The following is a 20656-nucleotide window of genomic DNA, read 5'->3' on the forward strand; positions in this document are numbered from 1 at the left end:
GTATGAGATTCTTATTTGGACCTTTTTTTAAAAGAAAGTATCTAATAACAGCGTGATTTTTTTTGCCTCTTTTCTTCATCTCTCCTTTTCCTAATGTGTTTGTGCTTTTTGGCTGCTCGTTTCACCAGGGCTCCCCCATTGTTAGGGCTGTGAATACATTTCTGACCTTTGATTTCCCCCACCACAGTCTGTTTTGGCCTTTGCAATCACCTTTTCTCTCCCCCTTCACATCCACCACCACTGCAGGTGGGCTATCTCTGTAGTATCCTATGTTTTTAGCTTGTGATGTTCCTCTGTCAAAACTCCGAGACCACCCACCAAGAGTAAGAAAAACATCCATTTATGGAAGTGGAGAAGGATTTTAGCTGTAATATTTCATGAAACAGATGAAAAAAAACCCTGTTTATCTTTAAAAAACAAACAAATGAACCACCCCCCTCACAGTAAGCAGTTTTGGAATGATGTCCTATTCCTAGACTTTTTGCAGTGCTCTCATACCCATTGCATATATTGACTGCTCACTGATTTCCCAAGAGTTTTTCTCTCCTTATAAGATGAAAGATAAAGATGCTAAGTGTTGTGTTCATAGTGCTTTTCCTTAGCAGATAAATTGACATGTGAAAAAGCACTGAGGAGGGGAGATTTGTGTTAGTTTCCACTATATACAAACACAGTGATACAGCTGGATAAATGATTAAAGGAGCTCTTCCAAACTGAAGTGCTGTGAGTGAGTTGAAATGTAGTGGAAAATCTGTGTTAACCCCCACTGCAATTTCTTAGCATGCACAAGAATAAAGCTTATCCGATACTTTGACTGGCACATAGGGACGTTGTACAAGTCATTTTAGTTCCCATTTGTGCATGGGAACATGTGTGAAAGGTGCGAAAGCTTCAGGAGCTGCAGATTCTTCAAATCTGGAATAAACCAGGTTTACCCAATCCAGTGTATTTTAGGAAGTCAGTGATAGTTGGGACTTCCTGTATTTCCTGTGGTAGCATGAGGCAGTGTTTACACCTTGTCTCATAACACAACCTGGACTCGTTTCTTGAAATCCTACCCGTTCAGTTTTGCTGGGATTAGACATTTCTGGAATATTGGATGTTTCACACATCCAGGGTTTTTTACCATGGTATTTCACACTGGTTTGAGTTTAGATCATTATGTCTGTGGGGCAAGGACAACCTTTGTCAAACATGTCTCAGTGTGTGACACAATGAGGCCTCTAAGCTTAGATAGTGATAACTTCAGATTTCGAGGCTTTATGCTATTTCCATTGAAACTGGTGATACCTTGGCTTTCCCAGTGGTGGGATTTCACCTTGTGCTAATCAAAGTCAGCAGAGTGAAGTCCTGCTCTGAACTCTCCCAGTTGTCCCCAGGTTTCCCTAGAACATGTCTACTGACCTTTCACAAGTATGACCAGTTGGTTTTCTTGTTTTCTACAGAGAGGTCATTCTCTGTCTTCACTGTTTCTTGAAGCTGTGCTTCTTTTTTGTGACACTTCCATGACCAATACATAATTACAGCAGCTAGACAGCATTTCTTAAGATCTGGTAGCAAAATCTGGCTTACTAATGGCAAGTATCTGCTTCATTCTCCTTATTATACACATGCTGCTTATTGAGGCAATTGAGAGAGAGTCAATTGCAAGTAATGTGCTTAAATGGCAAATCTGAGGAATGGGACTTTTGCCATGAGGAATAACTTGGGCTTTCAGGCTTCTGGCATCAGTGGGCATTTGCAGCTTGTTTTTCTTCCCTGAGGAAGGGCAGTGCATATCCAAAGATCTTTCCATGTTTGGCAGCAGTATGCCAGGACTTTTGAAAGACCCTGTGGAATATTTTTGCTTCAAAAGTACTGACATCTACATAATTGTTTGGGTTTAAGAATTCTTTTCAATACTTTGTTTTTTAGTCTAGAGAGAACCTACGGTAAGATTTTGCCTCTCTGCAATTCCGCACCAGGACTGGAGAAGCTCAGATGCCTTGTTTAAGTTGTGCGTGTTTAAAACTAACAGCAGGGACTGAAGCGAACAGTGAAGCTCTTGTGCAGTGCCAGGAAGTACTGACACAGTGTACTTCCTCAATATTACAATATTTACATTGTGTTAATATTTTAGCAGTGGGGTTTGATGGCAGGCAGAACACCTTCTTTCATTGTTTGTAGCTCAGTGAAGCATTTACATTTTTTTTCAGGTTTTATTTTGACATTCCAAAGCAGAAAAGATGTTGCCCAGCAGTAAAAAATTCAGATCAACAGCTGGCAACAGCTCACTCTTTTTGCAGAGGAAAATTATGATTATTTTTCACGTCAAAGAATTACATGAAAACTAATGTGATTGTGTTGCTTCTGATGGGATAAAAGACCAGTGTAGTCCCTGCTTAGCTGCAAAGATGTGGCAAGAACAAGCTCTTCCCAAGCAAAAGTAGTTTGTAGCTGCACCTGTAAGGGTAAATTACATTCCTCCACTTCAACATACGCATTGTAGGTAAAGTCCAAAGGAATTAGCAACTAATATGAAAACAGGGAAAAGAGAATGTGAAATTGCTAAAGCTTTGGTTTATCAAAGTGTATGAGTCTTGCTTTAGGATTTGGGACAGCTTTTGTTATATGACGCATCTGGAAAAAGGCTGAATTTGTTGTTCAGCTCCAGAATGAAGTCTTGATACCAAGGTTTTATCACCAGCTTGGCCACTGTCTTGCTTTGTGGTACTAGAAAGATCCCTTAATTTTTCTGTGCACTTGTTTCCTTTTCTGGGTGGGATTCTTTGGAGATTCATCAGTGTTTATTTGGCAGCAGTGAGATTCTAATATGGGAGATATTAGGAAAGGTCAAAATACTGTTCAGGAGTCTGTAACTGAGTTTGTAGCCCTTTAATACACCTTAATGAACTAATTTAAATACTGAATAGTAGATTCTCCTGTCTGAGGTTTTATTACACTGTAGCAAACCAAACAAATTCTTGAGTTTTAAAAAGCAGAGATTGCTGGTGCCTTTTGCATAAGTCAGAGAAAATGGTCTGTTTGAGACTCCCCTCAACTATGTATGTCTTACCCTGTCCAGTTGTACCAAGGTCAAACATTCAGGGTTCCACAGTGCCTTGAGGAACAACTGGAGAAATTCTTGCCCCGGACAGTTTGTTATTCCCTATAGCTGGCATTTATTCCATCCGTTCTCTCCTCACTCCCGCATTACTGGGCGGGTTGATTATCTGAGTGCTCTTAACCAGCTCCAGTGGCAGCCTCTGCCAGGGGTGCCAGTTTGAGCACTCAGAGCTCTGTGCTGGGATGGGCATCTTCATCCCTGCATCCACAGTGTTGGTGACTTCAGGGTCTGTTCCCACTAGCTTCACAAGAGGTCACAGACCATACTCTGCTACCAAACGATTTATCCCATCAGAACAGGGACCATGACCTCAATGTGAACAAGCAGCAGCTTGTCTGGGATGAATTTTCTGCTGATTATAACTGTGTCTGGGGGTTTTTGTGCAGAGACCTTTGGTTCTTCCGCAGGTTCCTTTCTGCATCAGTAAAGTTAGAGTTGCAGAGATTGGTCTTGGTTTGGCAAATGTAAGGGAGTTCTTTACTGTGAGGGTGATGAGGCACTGGAACAGGCTGCCCAAAGAAGTGGTAAACGCTCCATCCCTGGCAGTGTTCAAGGCCAGGTTGGACAGAGCCTTGGGTAACATGGTCTAGGGTGAGGGAGGTTGGAACTGGATGAGCTTAAGGTCCTTTCCAACCCAAACCATTCTGTGATTCTCAATTGTATCACATCTTTGCCCAGGAGGGGGATGAGATCTCCCTGTATTCAGGCAAGAGTGTTTCTTTCCCAAACACTTCCTTTTCCAGAATAAAGCTAACCTGAGCATCTTAGAGGTGCTGCACTTCGTGGCAGGGGGAAGACAGGCATGTGTTTCAGGAGCTGCTCTGCCAGCACAGATAGGAATAGTTGAAGGTGAGCACCTGCACCACGCGATGAACTGCACACTATTGCTGTTCTTAGAGTGATCCTTACTCGAGCTGAGCCAGCAGGCTAGACAGCAGCAGAGGCTGGAGCTGGCTGGGGGCACGGCTCCACCCCGCAGCTGGCGGGCCTCACACCCCTGGGGCCTGGGGTGGCAGCCAGCACAGTAGCCAGTCCCCTTTTTTGGCACTCTCCTGAGTGCTAGGTTGGAATCCTGCCTCGCTGCTGCATTCAGGGCAGATGGAAGAAGAGAGTCCTTATTCCCTTTCCCCTGTGAACTTCATCTGTAGGGGAGGGCAGGATCCAGGACTGTGCCTTGTGAGCCCAGCGTGCTGCACAGGCATGCACTGGTATTTCTTTACTGTATGCTGACAGTTGGCTTGCTAACAATCCCAGCAGAGTTGCTAGCAGAAGAAATGTCATCAAAGTGCAATTGCATGGTCGTTTGTGTTCTGTTTTTTCTAGAGTGTTTCTAAAGCTCTAGCCTGGTGAAATAAGATACCTGATTTAGGGGAGAGCAATGAGGGGAGATAGATATAAAGCAGTCCCTTTCCCCTGTAATGTTTTAACAAGGAAAATTCAGTCTTGCTTTTGAAACTTAAGTGTTGAAGATGTGTGTCTATATATCCTGTGTATATGCTTAAAAGTATGTGTAATATGCATTTATAATATAGGTATGCATGAATGGCATTGTGCCCACAGTCAGTTGTGCAGGCACAGGTGACAACATTTGATATATGTGTAAGGATTTCACCTTTCTCACAGCTCAAGCCTGTAGATATGAGGAGACTGCCTTTCACATCTCGTTGAGGTAGACCACAGTATCTGAAGCCAGATCAAGGCTGCCTAAAACAAAGCAGGATGTGGTCTTGCATATTAACTAACCTCCCAAAAATCACTTGTGTCAAATTTCATCAGTGCAGAGCCTGTCATGAACATGCTAATCAATCCTTAGTTACAAGTTGGACACACAAAAAGCCAAATTTAAAAATACTAACTTTGCAAGGTTAAGCACTTGGCACTAAGGAAATGCCACAGCTGAGGCTTCCTGTGCAATCTTTTGCTTCTATATGCACATATTATGGTACAGTCTCCAGTTACAAGTCTCTCAAGTTTGGTTGGTTGGGTTTTTTTCCTCTGTGACCATGGCTTCATCTGTTGCCTAAGATGCTCACTGAAGGAGACACTGTTCAATGTTGTATGTAACTTCTGAAGTTCAGGCGAAGGCCACCATCCTTACTTGCTCACTGTTTAAACCCTGTTCTGAAGATAAGGTAAATACTTTCCTTTTGGACTCTCAGTGCTCATCACTGATACTATAATGCTCTGCACACACTTCATTAACTATCCAGCACCCCTATTAGTGAAGCAGCAGTCTTTCCCCATTCTGAAAGTAGGAAACTAAGGTACACAGTAGCTGAAGTTTGAAGCATCTTTGCCTTAAGTCTGCCATTTTTCAGACCTTTATGTTATATAGAGGCTCCTAATGCTGAAAGAATCTTTACCATTGATGACAGCTGTCCAGGGTGACACTAATCACATCAAAAGCACACAATTAGTAGCAACTTGCAGAAAGCAGATTTATGTTCTGTATTCAGAATCTGTAAACTCCTCTGACAGAAAGGGATTAGAAAAAATAAAATCTGATTTTTGGGCATCATTCATTTGTCTTAAATGTTAGCAGTTCTTTTCTCCTCTCTCAGCCCTCTTCCTTGTATATTTAACACACATGTTCTAACAAATGAGACAGGCATTCTTTTGCCTCATAACACAACCTTGATGCATCCCCAAGGCATAGTCCATCTTTACATAGGGTGAAGAACAGATTGAGATTGAGGAGAGGGGAAATGTAAGTGTGTTCCTAAGGATTGTGGCACAATGTGTACATATGAGGTCTTCATTAAGGTTGTATAAACAACATAGTTTTAGGGTTTCTTAATTTGAGCGCCCAAACTGTTACTGTGGTGCTCTTTTAAGAGTATTTACGTTTATATATGTGCCACTTTTTGAATTAGTAAGGCTACTGTGACTCTTGCTGATAGAGTAGCCATTATCAACATAGATTTATCACCCTTCAGGTCAGTCACCAGAAGGAGATGGGACACTCTAAACTTGAAAGAATATCCAGCTCAGCCTCTGTAACCTTGGCCTGGAGCATACTCTGTTTTCTTTCAGAAAGAAAGAGAGAATGGAACATGCCTGGTGTAGAAGGACACAAAAAATGGAGCTGCAAAACAGGTCACTTCCAAGCATGTGCAAACAGTGGGTTTTCAGACTCAGTTTGATGTAGTATGGGCACTTTTTATGTTTACAAGTGTAACGCCCTGACGGAAAGACAACCTTGTGCCAAACTGCAAGCATGGAAGCGTGTGAGCTTTCCAGTGGAGCAGTTTGGAATATTTTTTTACATGGACAAAACAAAGGGGTTTTTCCATAATTTTCTTCTTGAAAATAGTTGAGATTTTTGATGAAGCTATCCAAAAAAAGCAGATTCAGCTTGAGGCAAACACCTGGCACGGTGATTTCAGCCAAAACAGTTAAACTTTGGCGAAGTTTACAAACAGATGAAGACAGAAGCTCACAATAGGAAATGCTGGGTGAATTATCTACAGGTACCCCAATTCTACCACCTCTGAAAGTTAGTCATCTTGGGTTTTATGGAGGCAGATGCCACTGTGTGTTTGTTCAGATGTTATGGCTTCTCCATTATTGACCAGAGTGACAACTGCATTTTCTAATGTGAGGAGGTCTTTGGACTTTGTTTCAAAAGATTATGTTCATCTGTCTAAAAGGGATAGCACACGTCTTCCTAATACATTAGAACATTTCACAGACTTCTGTGTGTCCTTCTCCCTTTTTCCCCCCTCTTTCTCCTAAAGTCATGGTAAAATTTTTATTGTGTTTAGTAATGTGTTTTGCAAACAACCATTTTGTCCCAAATATAGTATTTCTGAATTGCTGGGTGTAGAAAAAGCCACTATTTCCCTTGTACAGTCACCTGGGAAACAGGCAGCTCTGTTTGTGGCCAGGAGGGATGACGTGTGGTACTGGAAAGGCAAGAATGATAAACAGCAGCACTGTGGTCTCTTCAGAAGGCTTGAGTAAGCATTCACAGTGCCTTGTCCTGGGAATGCTGAGTGCTGACATCTTGCTTGCCACCAGGGAAACCCACTTTCCCATCAGAGCCCTCCTCTCGGGGTGCACCCTGTGAGAGCCTGGGCTGGAGCTGAGGAAACAAATCAGTTCTTCTGCAGTTCCTCCAGTGCTGGAAAGCTGCCTTCCAGAATTTGCCAGTAGAGAAACTCTTCTCTGAACTGAGCAAATTTGCAGTAAGCTTTATAGCCAAAGTCAGTATGATTTGTTTGCAAAGTTAAACACTGGGGTTTGTTGATTCTTTTTTTGAACTGCTGAAGTAAATAAGAGCAAATTGTGTGAGGTCATAGTGCTCTGCCTTTCCAAACGGCTTCAGCTGCATTCCCAGAGCAGGCTTCCTTCTCTGCCGGGTTCGGAAAGTCTCTGCTGGGCCAGCACTAGGAGGGAAGGGGAAGGTTTGCTGTCTCAGTGCTGTGTGCTGAGATCTGTGGCCATAAGAGCTGCAGTGGAGCCACTCTTCTCCTTGCCAGTAAATGGCAGGGGCAGTAGGAGATCTTTGAGAACTGGAGGTGCGAGTGACTGGCTCTGAAGCTCCTGCTTGGATGGCTATGTGCTATGCTGTACACAAAGGCCCCTGCAGGTTTATATTAAGGTGCTGCCCAGACTAAACCAGTGCATTTTTTCTTTTCCCCTCTAAATGCCTTTTTATCATTCAGGCTGTCACCTGTGTTTCCTGGCAAGGCCTGCTGGCTGGGGGAGGTCTGGCAGAGCTGAACACCCAGCTTTGGTGGTCTTTGTGTGGCTGCCTGAAAGATGGCTTAAAACAGAACCTGCTCTGTGAATACCTGCAAGTTAACATGTGTCAGCCGTGTGGCTGGAAGGTTTCTCCTTTGCTGAAAAGAGAGATTTTATAATGAATACTTTCCTTGTGATTAAAATGGGTAAATAAACAAATAGCTCCTGCAGGAAGTATACTGTGTGAAGACAGGGCAAATAGATTGTAGCTTTCCAAACAAGGAAAAGAAAAAGAAAAACAGCACACCAAACTCCTCCTTAGTGCATTTACTCCATTAGAATGTGAAATGGTAATTTATCTTTCCCATTTCCTTTCCTTGTCAAACATATCCAGCTGTTGGAGCTTTCTCTGTTCCCTACTAGAAATGCCAAGACTTAAAATTTGTTGATGTCCTCCTCCAGGGTATCATTACCATTATCATCTTTCCATGGTACCAATCAAGCTCCAAAACCTCCGAGGGGAGAAAAACTAATGACTCAAACTAGATTTAAACTAATTATGATTTTCAGCACATCGCTTCTGTTAACAAATACAGTTCTTTTTCTTGTTAGTGAACTACCTGGGAGCAGGCATGTCTTTAGATGTCCTGAATTGAAGCTGATTGACTTCATGAAGAATGGCACATCTTCCTGTGAGACCATGATGTGCTGCAGTGGCCGTGTGCCTGAGATACTCAAAGCCTATGCAGTATCTGTACATGTAAGCTGCTCCTAATGCCAATTTTCCTAGAGCAAATGTTCAAATTTAACTTTGTGATATACAGCATCAGATAAGGACCCTTTGAATTGCCTATGAGAAGTATGTAGAGAGGACGTATCAATTATAGGATCATAGAAGAATTTAGGTTGGAGAGGGACCTCTCGCAGCCTCTAGTCCAAACTCCTGCTTAAGTAAGTCTTAACTTTTGTGTTGCTCAAGGGATTTTTTTGTAGTTGACATTTTAAAATCCCCAAGGATGAAGACTGGGCCTTGTCCCAGGACTGTACTACTGACTGAAAAGTTGTTTTCTTTATGTCCCAACTGGAATTTCGCTTGTTGCAGCTTCTGTCTGTTGTCTCTTGCTCTTTGACTGTCTACAGCTTGGAAAAGTCTGTCTATCTTTTATATCCCTTCAGTTTTGGTGGTGGAAAACTGTTACCAGATCCCCCTGCAGCCTTCTCTTCTCCAGGCTGAGCAAGCCCAGCTCCCCAGCTTCTCCTGCGTCATGTGCTCCTGGCCCTCTTGGTGGCCTCAGCTGGGCTTGCTCTATCTGATAATAAACATTTACAATTGTTAGCTATTTTTCCACTGTTTCCCTATTCCTTGGGTAGCCTTCAGTCAAATGGACTTCTGTCTTCATACAAGATGTGGGTTTTGAAGGAGGAATGATGATACTTTTATCCATCCATGTGAGCTTATTTCTTTCTTTTTCCTTAAATCATTGCCATTTGGACAGTATCCCCCCAAGTATTCTTTCATGAGTGCAGTAAATTTTCTTCCACACAGCACTACTTGTATGTAAGATAATACTTGGGGTGAAATTATTATGTTACCTTACTGGACATCTCCCTGTGAGGATGCCATCCTTGTATGGGATCTCATGGTGTATGTGGAAAACATAATTCTTCTGTATTCTCTATGCAGATGATCTGACGGTGCAACCTTTCAAGAATTTTCAAGAGAATGTTTTCCTTTTTTCCCCTCTCCAGTTTGCTTCTACAATCTCTTTTCTCCCACATCACCCCAGCCACTGACTGAACCTTCTGGATGGCCGGGTCCCTTTTACTTTCAAGTTGAATTTTTGGAAAAGAAAGAAAACAGTGGTTGTTCCCCTACTATTCCACTTCTCATAGCTTTTGTATTCTAGGTGGTAGTCCAATGATAGAAGGGTTTGGCTGGAAGGGACCTTAAAGGAGCATCTTCCACTAAACAGGTTGCTTTAGTGTGAGGTGTCCCTGCCCATGGCAGGGGGGTTGGAACTGGATGATCTTAAGGTGCTTTCCAACCCAAACCATTCTGTGATTCTATGATTCTATTAAAGCCCCACCCAACCTGGTCTTGAGCACTTCCAGGGATAGGGCAGCCACAGCTTCTCCAGGCAACCTGTTCCAGTTTCATTGTTCCTTAGCCAGTCAAATGAAACATGAACAATCATAAGGATGTCTGTAGCACTGTTGCTGGCTTTATTATTGCATTGAATTATTGTGATGGGAGACTTTTAACTTCCTGCATATAGAAGGGAAAATAAATGCTATTAATGATGATAGGGCACACATGCCTGATTAGAGTAGGTAACAGCTACCTTCATTAAGTCAGAGAATCATCAATCAATAACAATACTGGAAGTTCCATTTTGAATGTGGTAAGTAGCTAGATTATGAGGGTAAGAGCTGATTTTAGAGCAGTCTTGAATAAAGGAGGAACAGCTACAAATTTCTTCACTTAAAACAAGGTGAAAAAATTAAAAAGGGATTTAACATTTTAAACAGCCACAGGGCAGTCTATGGGAAATGCTGAGTGCTGTCAAGTTAAGTTACCAGTTTTGAAGTAGTCAAAGGCCTACAGTGGGGAGGATTTCCCTAAATAAAAGATGCAGGCTTGAAGTGTAGCACACAGAGCATTTTACACTAAACTTTTCTGGGTGAATACCACCTGGAAAGAGCATTAGGAATAAAAGTAGGCTCGTGAAGAAGAAGAGATGGGATTCACTGGTCAGAAAGCTTCATCTGTAAGTTCTTCAGGAAGCAGTAAAGTGACAAAAAAAGTTTAGTCTTATTACAGGACAGAAGATCACATTGCAAATGCCACAGAAAGCAGGACAGGAGAGTTGTCCTACAGGGAGGGGTGGAGCAAGGATTAGTGAGGGTGTGGAAATGGGACTTGCACAGGTGGAAGCAAGACTGAACTACACACCAAAGCTTCCAGTATATCTTCCAGACTGCTGAAAGAATGGGCATGTTGTGAAGCCAAACCAAGAATGGGTCCATTTGATTGCGGAACACTACACATAGTATGTACATGGAGAAATGGAGCAAAGTGATGTGGACATCTGTGGTGCTTTCAATGTAGCCTCAGTGGAGCGGGGTGGAAGAGCTTACCCATGTGAAGCTACAGCCATGTCTGTGGGTTTTGACACTTACATGTTTTATACAGCCAAGTCTGAAGAGTTTAAGTCTATCAAGATATATACTGCTGCACCTTAAGTTTACGTAGTTCATGAGTTTTGTGGATACATGTCATCTTTATCAAAAGCATCATATGCATGTGTTAGTTTAGGCATATTATCAGAGTGCCTCTGTTCAGTGCACTTTTCAGAAAAAGAGCCTAATTTCAAAGGCATTTAGAAAGAAGTTGGTAACTCAGACACAGATGGCTGCAAAGGCGGAGGTGGGAGAGAATGGGGAAAGATGAGTTTTGGCAAGGAATCGCGCTTGGTGCAGGTGCGCTTGTTTTAGAAGAATGGGATGCTGTCTGGGAATGAATGAGATCCATTCCCCAGCAGCATGTGCAACCTGCCAAACACCCTGGGTGGCCTCCGACGGCCCCTGAGACTTTTGGTCAGAAAGAAGTTCTAAAAATGTCTAAACTTGCTGGCAATCCCATGCAAAAGCTGTGTTAGTTGGGAGCTGTGGGGTGTTCCTGGCCGTTTGGCGGGTGGGCAGAGGTAAGGTTACTTAGGTGACCCAAGCCGAGTGCACACACACTTTCAAAGGATTTGATGTGTAATTGAGGAGTTTTAATTTCTGTGGTCAGTTTTTCAGAAAGCTGCCTCGTTTCCCAAAGGGTTTTTTGGCAGAAGTGGAAGTTAGATCCCTGCTCCTTTAAGTGCATCCAGACTTGGTGGAACTTGAGAACGGCTTTTTATGTGGTTTACATCCATACCATCCCTTCCATACTTTGATCTGGATCCTCTCTGCATTATGGTGTCTATGACTGTCACTTGGCATGTCTTCTGCTTTCCCTCCATCATCCAGAATGCAGGGATTTTGGCAGCAATTCTGCAGTTTTGGGAAGTTATTCATAAACTTGAGCCTGTAAAGCAAAGCTCATACCAGCTTTTATACTGGCATGCTCTGCAATGGCTTTTGAAATAGTCATGCACACTCTTACGAATGTTGGGAGTACGTTGCTGTCAGACTTGAAGGGCTTGGTTAGAAAAGAGTATGGAAAGATAAATGAAGCACAAACACAGTCATGTGGAGTTACCTCTTAGAATAGTTCTCAAAGTTCCCTTGTCTTCTCCATGGACTTTTAGCTCCAAAAATAATAAGACACACTGACAATAAGTGATAAATAAGTAATTAGTGTGACATTTGGAGGGATGAGAAACAGGTTTACTCTTTTTGTGATAGAAATTTTGAAAGTGGAACAGGACCAATAGAATGTAGCAAGAAATAACATCTGTTTGATGTCATGATTGGTGTTTCTGGTTATTGAATTGGGTACAACTAAATGCCTGGTAATTTGCTGGCTTGCCTTGTTACTTTGGAGTTTTCCTGTATTATAATTGGTCTTAGGCATGCCAAACAAAGGCAGAAAGATTTTTGCAAGGCATAAAGGCAGAAACAGCCTTCTGCAGGACTGTGGCACACCCTATAAATTCATCATTTGATATTTTTTCCTTTTGAACCCAGTCCTCAGCTTTCTCCGCATTCTTAGCATGTCTTAGAAATTCCAGCGTTTTTAGCAGTGAATCAATGAGAAGAAGGGGAAAAGGACTGTAATTGCTTTTTCCATTGTGCTTGTTAAAACCGCGTTGTGGGAAATGGACCCAAACACTGTCTTTTAAGTGGTGTTGAGTCTGAGGCAGGTGGTATTAACTCAGGACTGCATTAACTCTTTTCAAATCTCTTTCCTGTTTCCTTGAGGAAACATGCCTGGTGTATATATGTGGCAAGGGCTGTTTGCCTGCCTCTTGCATTGACATTTTAATTTGTTCCATGATATAAATATCATTTCCCTAATCCCCCTTGCCCTGACCCTGTTTTGTCTTTTCTTCAAAGTGAGTTGACTTTTTTTTTCCCTTTAAGGAGGGGGGAGGAGATGGGAATGGTGGCTGGCTGCTCTCGTTTGCAGCATTAAATGCTTGGGGAAAAGAATCTCAGAGTAACTGTTGTTTCTTTCTTTGTATTCACATGGAAATTTTTAATCTCCATCAAAGGATCAGGAGAAAATAACATTGAGATTCAACAAGAGAGCTCCCAGCTTACATGGAATTTTTAAATGTTATTTGGCTTTATCCTTTAAGCGATGAGAACCATGAACTATGTACCTACAGGGTTCAGAATTAACTTTTCTCTTTCTTCCAGCACACCCTTCCCCCCCCCCCCCCTTTTTCTTACATCTTTATTGTTCTGCATAAACATGCAACTTCTTTTTGGCCAAAACTGTAAGTGCCTTAGGATTTGTTTAGTTGTATTTATGTATACATTTCTAACATTAATTATGTGCACCAGTCTGAAATACAGCCTCATGTTTTCCTTTTGATGTGATCTGAAGAATCTCTGTTGAAGGCCATGGAGCTGAGATCAGAACCCAACCCACTGTATACTTGCATAGTTGTACAAGAGCTAACATTAGCCTGTTAGGGGGAAAAAAAAAGGCAAAAGTAGGTTATAAAAGGGCAAATAATCATCTTGTTTGTAGTGGGGAAATCACAAACACTATCTGCACCTGTAGATGTAGCTGATTGTGCTAATGATGATAGCAAGGGAGACCCCCTGCAACTAGCCCATGGAGAGTAACAGCAGATTTCACAGGTGGGTGCTGACAGCAATGGTACATTTCATGCTTCATCACAGATTAATAAAACAAGGAGGATATTAAAATGCTAATACTCATTAATACCGTTTTATGGTGTTTAACATTAAACATGCAAAATGAAAGACAGCCGGTAAATGGAACTGACAGTTGCGTTCAGGGTGTCTGAAGCTGGTGAGAACTGGCTGCAGGGAATACAAGCTGTGGGTACTCACATTCCTGCTGTGCGTCAAGCCAAGCAGCACCTCCTGGTACCTAGACTTTTCAAGATTGCCTAAACTGAGACTTAAATAGACTCTTCTATTATAATAAAATATTTGATGAGATTTTTTCTTTACCAGTGTTGGTCAGAACCATGGTTTTCTGTATCAGATGAAAGACAGAGGCTCCAGCAATACTTACGTCTAAGAGCAGAATTCACCCCCTTGAACCATAATTGTGAAATACATAACTTTTTTAAATGTAAGTGGTCAACATTAATTTTTCTCCCCAAAATGCTTCTTGTGTTTCATCTGGCTCCATTGTTCTTCGTTTCTTGCTGAAGTTTCAATAAACTTCTCTTCATCCCAGAGGCAGTTGCATTTCAGCAACAAGTAAAAGTTGGCCCTCTGTGGGCCATAATGTATGTAATGTAATATAATATACATAGATACAGACTTAATTTTGCCGTATCACAGACTGTTCTAGTTTTATTTGTGGTTCAAACTCCCCCAAAACTTCTGTGTAGCTGTGTTTAAATATGAAACTTAAGGATCTGGGGTATTTTCACCTCATGTTCTTCACAATTAAAAATTTCTCATATAGCATGAACCTTATCTCTGCCTTGCAAAAATCCCAGGAACACTGGGGAGACATTGCAGTGCACAAGGACCAGGGATAAAGGGGTTCTAAAGGTAGGATACTTATGTCTCTCTGGTAAGGATAGTACGTGGTGAAATTACAGTTGTCTGACCAAGTATCCATTTGTGTACCGTAACATCTTAGATTTTAAATAAAATGAACCTTGAGTATCTAAGGTTTCCAATGCTGAGGTCTGAGGCTGCAGCCTGCAGAGCTGACTGCAAATGAGTGATGTGTGCTCTGAGCTCTTAGGTACGTTTAATGTAAACTTTTCCAGGGGGTTCTTTTGCTTTTAAAAATCTCACCTTCTCTTGCATTGCCAGCTGTTTCTTGCACATGCACCATGAATTTCAACTGCCCTGCTGTCTTCATTTCCCAACATCCCACTGTTGTGACCTGTATGGATGGCAGATTCCATCCCAGAGATGTTTCTTCTTTTTGCTTGCTTAAAATGTGATCAGGATCAACCCCTTTCAGAATTGCTGCGGTCTGTTGTTCTCACGGGACTGAAGCCACATAAAGTGCTTCAGGGATTAGTCCCCCCCATTTCTCTTTTTAAGCAGCAATGTAACAGCACTCTCACTCCTTCGTGATTTAGTTGAAAACCTACTGCTTTCTGTCAAGGTGTAAACAGGTACATATAACTTCAAACATCACATCTTAGGGAATGAAAGATCGTGACAAAGGCTCGTCACTTGGCCTAGAATTCATGAAAGCACGTTTGTTTTGGTAAATGCTTCTCAAAATAAGGGGTTTATCTTCTCCACTGTCTGGATTTTGCTGTGAGGTATCAGAGCATGGTTATTCTGAGCTGGCTTAGAACTGGATTTCTGCCAAAATTCTGTGTGTCCTCCCCTCCTTCCAGCCACCCCTCCACTTTCTTTCTCCTGGGTCTAGTAGATTTTTCCTTATGTTGGTCTCAGTGGGTATTTCATTCTTACTTCTTAGTGCTAAAGAAAATAACAAGCTTAGAATCCAGGGGGATGCCAAGTTTTAAAACCTGAAGAGAATAAAAAAAGGCTTTCTTCAGCATATACAGTCTTACACTTATTTCTCCTTAATGTAGGCACATGTAGTTGAGGATTTGATTGTAAGACTTTCTAACACACTAAACTAGAAACCTTTCTGGTTTGTTTTCTCCTGAATCTAGGTTACAGGCCAGTTGGTTCTTCCAAACTCCTGCTGACTTTTTTTCTCTCCTGATGAAGGGTCTTCAGTCCTATCCTTCCTTTGATTTAAATTCCTTCCCTAGTCCCAGCCAGATGTTTGGTTTCCCCTGCTGTTGACAGTCAGATTATATTCTCACGCTCTCACTTCGTATATCCACATTTGCAAGATCTGTCACCAGAAATTCCCAAATTTTTGTCACCAAGTGCCTAACCGCATTTTTTTTAATACTTTCCAAAGACAAATTCCTCTGATGTCGCATATAAATTGCTTGAACAGCAAGCAAAGGCAAACCTTCCTGGTTTTCCTTTTCCAGTAAGAAGGGTGTGTTTCTGAGCCACATCTTACGGATGACCTGGAGATTTACTCCACCTTTGCTGTAGGAATGTGGGTAGCACTTCAGAGAATTGCAGGAAAGCTTCAGGAGTTTGGCCAAGAAAGATTAAACCATCAAAAACCAGGCAAAACTTTGTCTTTTCCCCTTTCCACTGCTTTCATTTCCTACTGTGTTGTGTTGTCCGCTGCATCAGACTATTTAAGACTGCCAAATACTTGGATATTTTATAGGTAATATATCTTATAAATGCCATGGCCAGCCTCTGAGGGAAACACAGGATTGTCGGTTTTGGATGGAGTATAAAACCCAAGCAGGAAATCACTGCTGAATGGCACAGCTGCAGGCAAACAGTGTAAGCTAGTAAACTGCCCATCTGCAGAGCCACACGTGTGTTGGAGCGTGGGGCCAGGGCGGCCGTGGCAGAGCACGCCTGTAAGTGGTTAGCAGGGAGAAATTTGGTGATTAAAGAATGAAGTGTTTTGCTTCATTAGTTCCTGTAATAGAGCTATCTGAAGGTGATTATAATCTTATTTTCAAGAAGGAGGAGAGACTGAAGACTGGAGATTTTCCTTGTCTATAATGAAAAATAAAAGCAGGATTTCAGATCTGGGATGGGTTAGATCATCCCACGGAAGGAGGATGGATGGGACACCACCTACAGTTGAGGACTGAAGGAAGTGTTTGTCAAGAAAAAGGGAAACACTTTATTTGGTCGTAAAGCTGAACTGGCAATCACATCTGAATCTTCCCGTCAAAGTTAGAGACAGGGAGGACTGGTTTGGTCCTTAGATCTGCTTCACTATCATTGACCTGAACAGAGGTCTGGGTAGGTTATGAGTTGCTTGTTTCTTAAAGTTTGAACTGTTTCAGATCCCCTTTTGCTATAGATTTCCCCAACCAAAATCACTTTCAGGATACTCATTCTAGTACTTTCCTTGTTTGATTTAATCTACAGTTAGTTCCTAGTTTTGCTGTCTTCTGTTCTAAGCAATTCCTCTTTCTTTGTGGATTATCATTTGTGGAGTTCCCCTAGCCAAGCTCTCTGTGTTAGTTCTCCCAATCCTTCCTCTGAAGTTTAGCACTTCCTCTTATACATGCCAAGTTTGAGTTCATTTTCCGCGTGATTTTCCCAAGCACTACTTTAAATAATCCACAACTCAATAACTAAATGCAGATTGTTAAAATAATGAAACAACAACAATAAAGCTCTTTTAAGACCGCATCTCATGCACTCCTGCTGTAAAAACTATTGATTTGTGGCCTTTTCCAAATACTTTATTGAAAAGTAAAATTATCTTCTAAAAGTCAAAATTAAATTACCAGGGTTATAATCCCTTTGCACAGTAGACTTTCTACATTGATATTTGTCTACTGGGGAGACGTTTTTCTTGATTCATTGTTATGTATAAAGCAATGCAAGAGGAAAGATAATCTAGTGATCCAGGGTCCTTGTTTAAGGCATTTGTGGCTGCTTTGGTTTTTGCTCTGTAGGCACTTTATTCTCTTTTCCTGTCAATTTATGCTATTTTTTTAAGCCACATAAAGTGGATTTCAGTTGTTGTCATTATGATGTTGGTACTTTCTGCACACAAGCATGAATTGCAGGATGATGCCATATTAATTTATAGACATCTGTTAAAATAAAGGGGAATTAGTTCTGAAGATGAAGTTTTTTCCTTATTTTGGATTTTCCTTTGTATTTTAATGCGTTAAGGATGCATATGACTAGTGGACACTGTCTTAGTGCCAGACAGTGGTACTTGGAGTACCCGGAATTCTGATTTGTCACCCTGAAGAATGTGCAAAATGTCTGATAATGTTAAGCAAGCAGAATGAAGATATGCGAGTTTTAGTATTTATGGCCTTCATGTGTGCATCTCCTTCCCCAGATCAATCACATCTCTCCGGAGTGAGCTGATTCCACATCTGGTTAGGAAACAGTTCTCTTCTCCTACATCATTGCAGCAAGGACTAGACAACAGAGAAGAGGACCAGAAGAAAAAAGAACAAACATGCCTAGGTCAGTACAAGTATCAAAGATTGGATAGTTTTGAAGCCCATATGCTAATTACTAGGTAGAGTACTGAATGAGCCTGCAACACTAGTTCAAGGATTTGGGTTTTTTTCTGTTATACTTCATGATAGTAAAGATTCTTTTTTCAAACAATACTGTGCATTATATAAATATTTTTGTCCTGCCTTATTTTGGTGTCAAGTGAAACCAGATCCGCTGGGTGCTCTGTACGTTGTCCCTGGAATATAGGAAAAGTAAATGCACTTTTGAAAATGTAATTCTAGGAGGGAGTTCCTGAATTGTGTAGGACAACAGACTAAGCCTTAACTACCCTACACTGGAAACCGGACAGGATCTCAGATCTTGGAACTTATTTTTAGCATTTCCGCTGTCTCCTTGTGTGACCTTGGGCAAAACATTGCATCTGTCCTGATCCCTTGATTCGCACCTGCAGAATAAAAATAAGCTCTTACTCACTCTATGTGTGATAAAATCTGTTAATGATTGCTAAGTATCTAGCCATTCAGATGATGCGAGGCAAAGATTTCCCTTCCCCAACAGTATTTTAATAGTATTCCTCTTCAGAAAGCATTTCATTAAATCCTCTCTAACTTTATGCATGTGTGTGTTCTCCAGACATTTATAGTTTCATAAAGGAAGATAATAGCTTGCTGAAACCTGCTGCAGATAACTCTTGTTGGAATGATCACAGAGGAGATATGAATGAAACTCTCCATGAAGGAAAAGTGCGCTGCTACGTCCATATAATGAAAGAGGGACTGTGCTACCGAGTGAATACTCTTGGGTTGTATATTGAAGCTAACCGACAGGTGAGGAAAATACAGAACTGCCGTGTGGGAATACTGCAGTAATTTATGGGACATGTCAGCCTCCAGGAATGCCTCCCTGTGATACAGCTGAGGAATGTGTGGGAATTGAACCAACGCCATGTTATCTGCGTACATCACCCTACTGGTTTCTGGATAGGGCCATGAGGCCAGGAAACAGTTCTGTCACTAATTTACTCCATAGCTTTGATATGGCTAAGAAAACCCCCACTTCACACACTCCTCTGGTTTTTGGGGGTGGTAACACCTGCAGCCAAAGAGCCAAGATTTGTGGAAAATAAGGCTGGAAGTAGTTTTGACAGCTCATTTAATTGGTGTCCTCCATGTCCTAAAGGCAAGATCAGTTCTGAGTGGACTCTTCCTACCAGTTGTTTATGTCAGTGATTATGGCAAAGATTACTAATGATTTGCAGGAAGACATAAACTACCCATACATTCAAATTGCCTTCCATTCTGAATTGCCTCATGCTTTCCATTCTGAAAGAATTGTTTTATTAAGAGGTTTCACTACAGCAGCACTCCAGGTGAACACAGAGGTGAAATGTTGACCTGCTGCAGCTTTCACTTTGACACTACCGAAAGTTCATACAAGAAGAGATCACAGGGGAGGATTACAGAAACCCTGTGCTAGCCAATGAGCTGATTAATCATCACCAAAAGCTTTTAATATGTTGGGGGAGGGAGGAGGGTTTTGGGGGTTATTTACTACACTGGCTGATGCAGTATATAAGTTCTCATTTCACTGTGCTAGTGATGAACTTTGTTGCTTGAACTAGAGGACAGTTTCATCTAGTTTTGAAAATCAATAGGGAGTGCAGTAGGGAAGGACTCAAGATCTCTGGAAGTGGGGCTGGGAGAGCAATAAAGTTGTATTTGGGATCCTGGAAGTGGTCACTGCCTTGCCTGTGCTCTCAGATTGAGCTGATTCCTTTTTAATAGAATGAATGGATGAATTTATGCAAATTAAATTGCAGCATGGCAGAGTGAGTTTACACACTGGAGCTCTTTCTCCTCGGTGCCTGCAGAGAAGCACAGAAATAAAGTGATAGGGACATGAGGAAGAGGGGAGGAGGACTGCTGTCAGATAGGGAAAACCTTCCCCAAGAACATCAAGAGCGAGTGTGCCCAAAGGGTTAAGGGAGAACACCGCTTGCTGGGGGAAGTGTGCGTATACATTTGGCAGCAGCCACTTCAGTAAAAAGTTATTGAGTTAAGCCAGTCAGACTCCGTGTGGGGGTTTTTGTGTTGTTTTTTTCTTTTTTTTTTTTTTTTTTTTCTTTTTAACCTAAATATTCTACATTTTGGTCAGTGCAGGAAATGTGTTTGCTCCTGGGTGGTACATAGAATTAGTGTTTTGAAATCACATTGGGGCCTTCAATGCTGGAAAGGATTCTCTTCGAATTTTTTGCTTTTCCAGGATGGTAAAATTTCTAAGGAAACTGTGTGGAGGTAAAACATAAAATGGAGCTTAATGAGGGGTTGTGAGAAAGGAGTTCCTCATTTTCAGTGCCACTGCATTTTGTTTCTCTTGCAGATTCTGATAAAAGCTACACGTTTAATTTTATCTGCTTTTTTTAACCTGTTTTAACCATCTCTAAGGAAGAGTTTTTTGTGTCTTGTTTGCTCTTATCTTGGTCTTCACCGACCAGATTCTGATTCCCTTGCTGCAAAGCCAGGATCTATAACTTTGCTGTCCAAGAGGACAGACTCATGGAGGGAGCAGTAGCAGTCCAGCCCAGTAGCCGTGCAAAGGAATGGCATCCTAACCCATTGCCCTTCTGGTGAGGAAACACTTTGCTCACAGCATTTCACTTCCAGCTGGGTTTCTGGATGCCTGCAGCCTGTGTGTGGGCAGGTG

General features: G+C 41.7%; 1 protein-coding gene across 1 annotated transcript in view; it reads left to right on the top strand.

The window, feature by feature from the left end:
• Nucleotides 1–20656, top strand: part of EIF2B3 (eukaryotic translation initiation factor 2B subunit gamma) — a 99533-nt gene that overhangs the window by 49916 nt on the left and 28961 nt on the right. The window contains exons 7-8 of the mRNA XM_005151082.4: nt 17826–17956; nt 18587–18780. Of these exons, the coding sequence (XP_005151139.2) occupies nt 17826–17956; nt 18587–18780 (325 nt within the window). The remainder of the gene's footprint in view (nt 1–17825; nt 17957–18586; nt 18781–20656) is intronic.

The sequence above is a fragment of the Melopsittacus undulatus genome, chromosome 6 (genome assembly GCF_012275295.1).
Source record: "Melopsittacus undulatus isolate bMelUnd1 chromosome 6, bMelUnd1.mat.Z, whole genome shotgun sequence".
NCBI classification, from domain to species: Eukaryota; Metazoa; Chordata; class Aves; order Psittaciformes; family Psittaculidae; genus Melopsittacus; species Melopsittacus undulatus.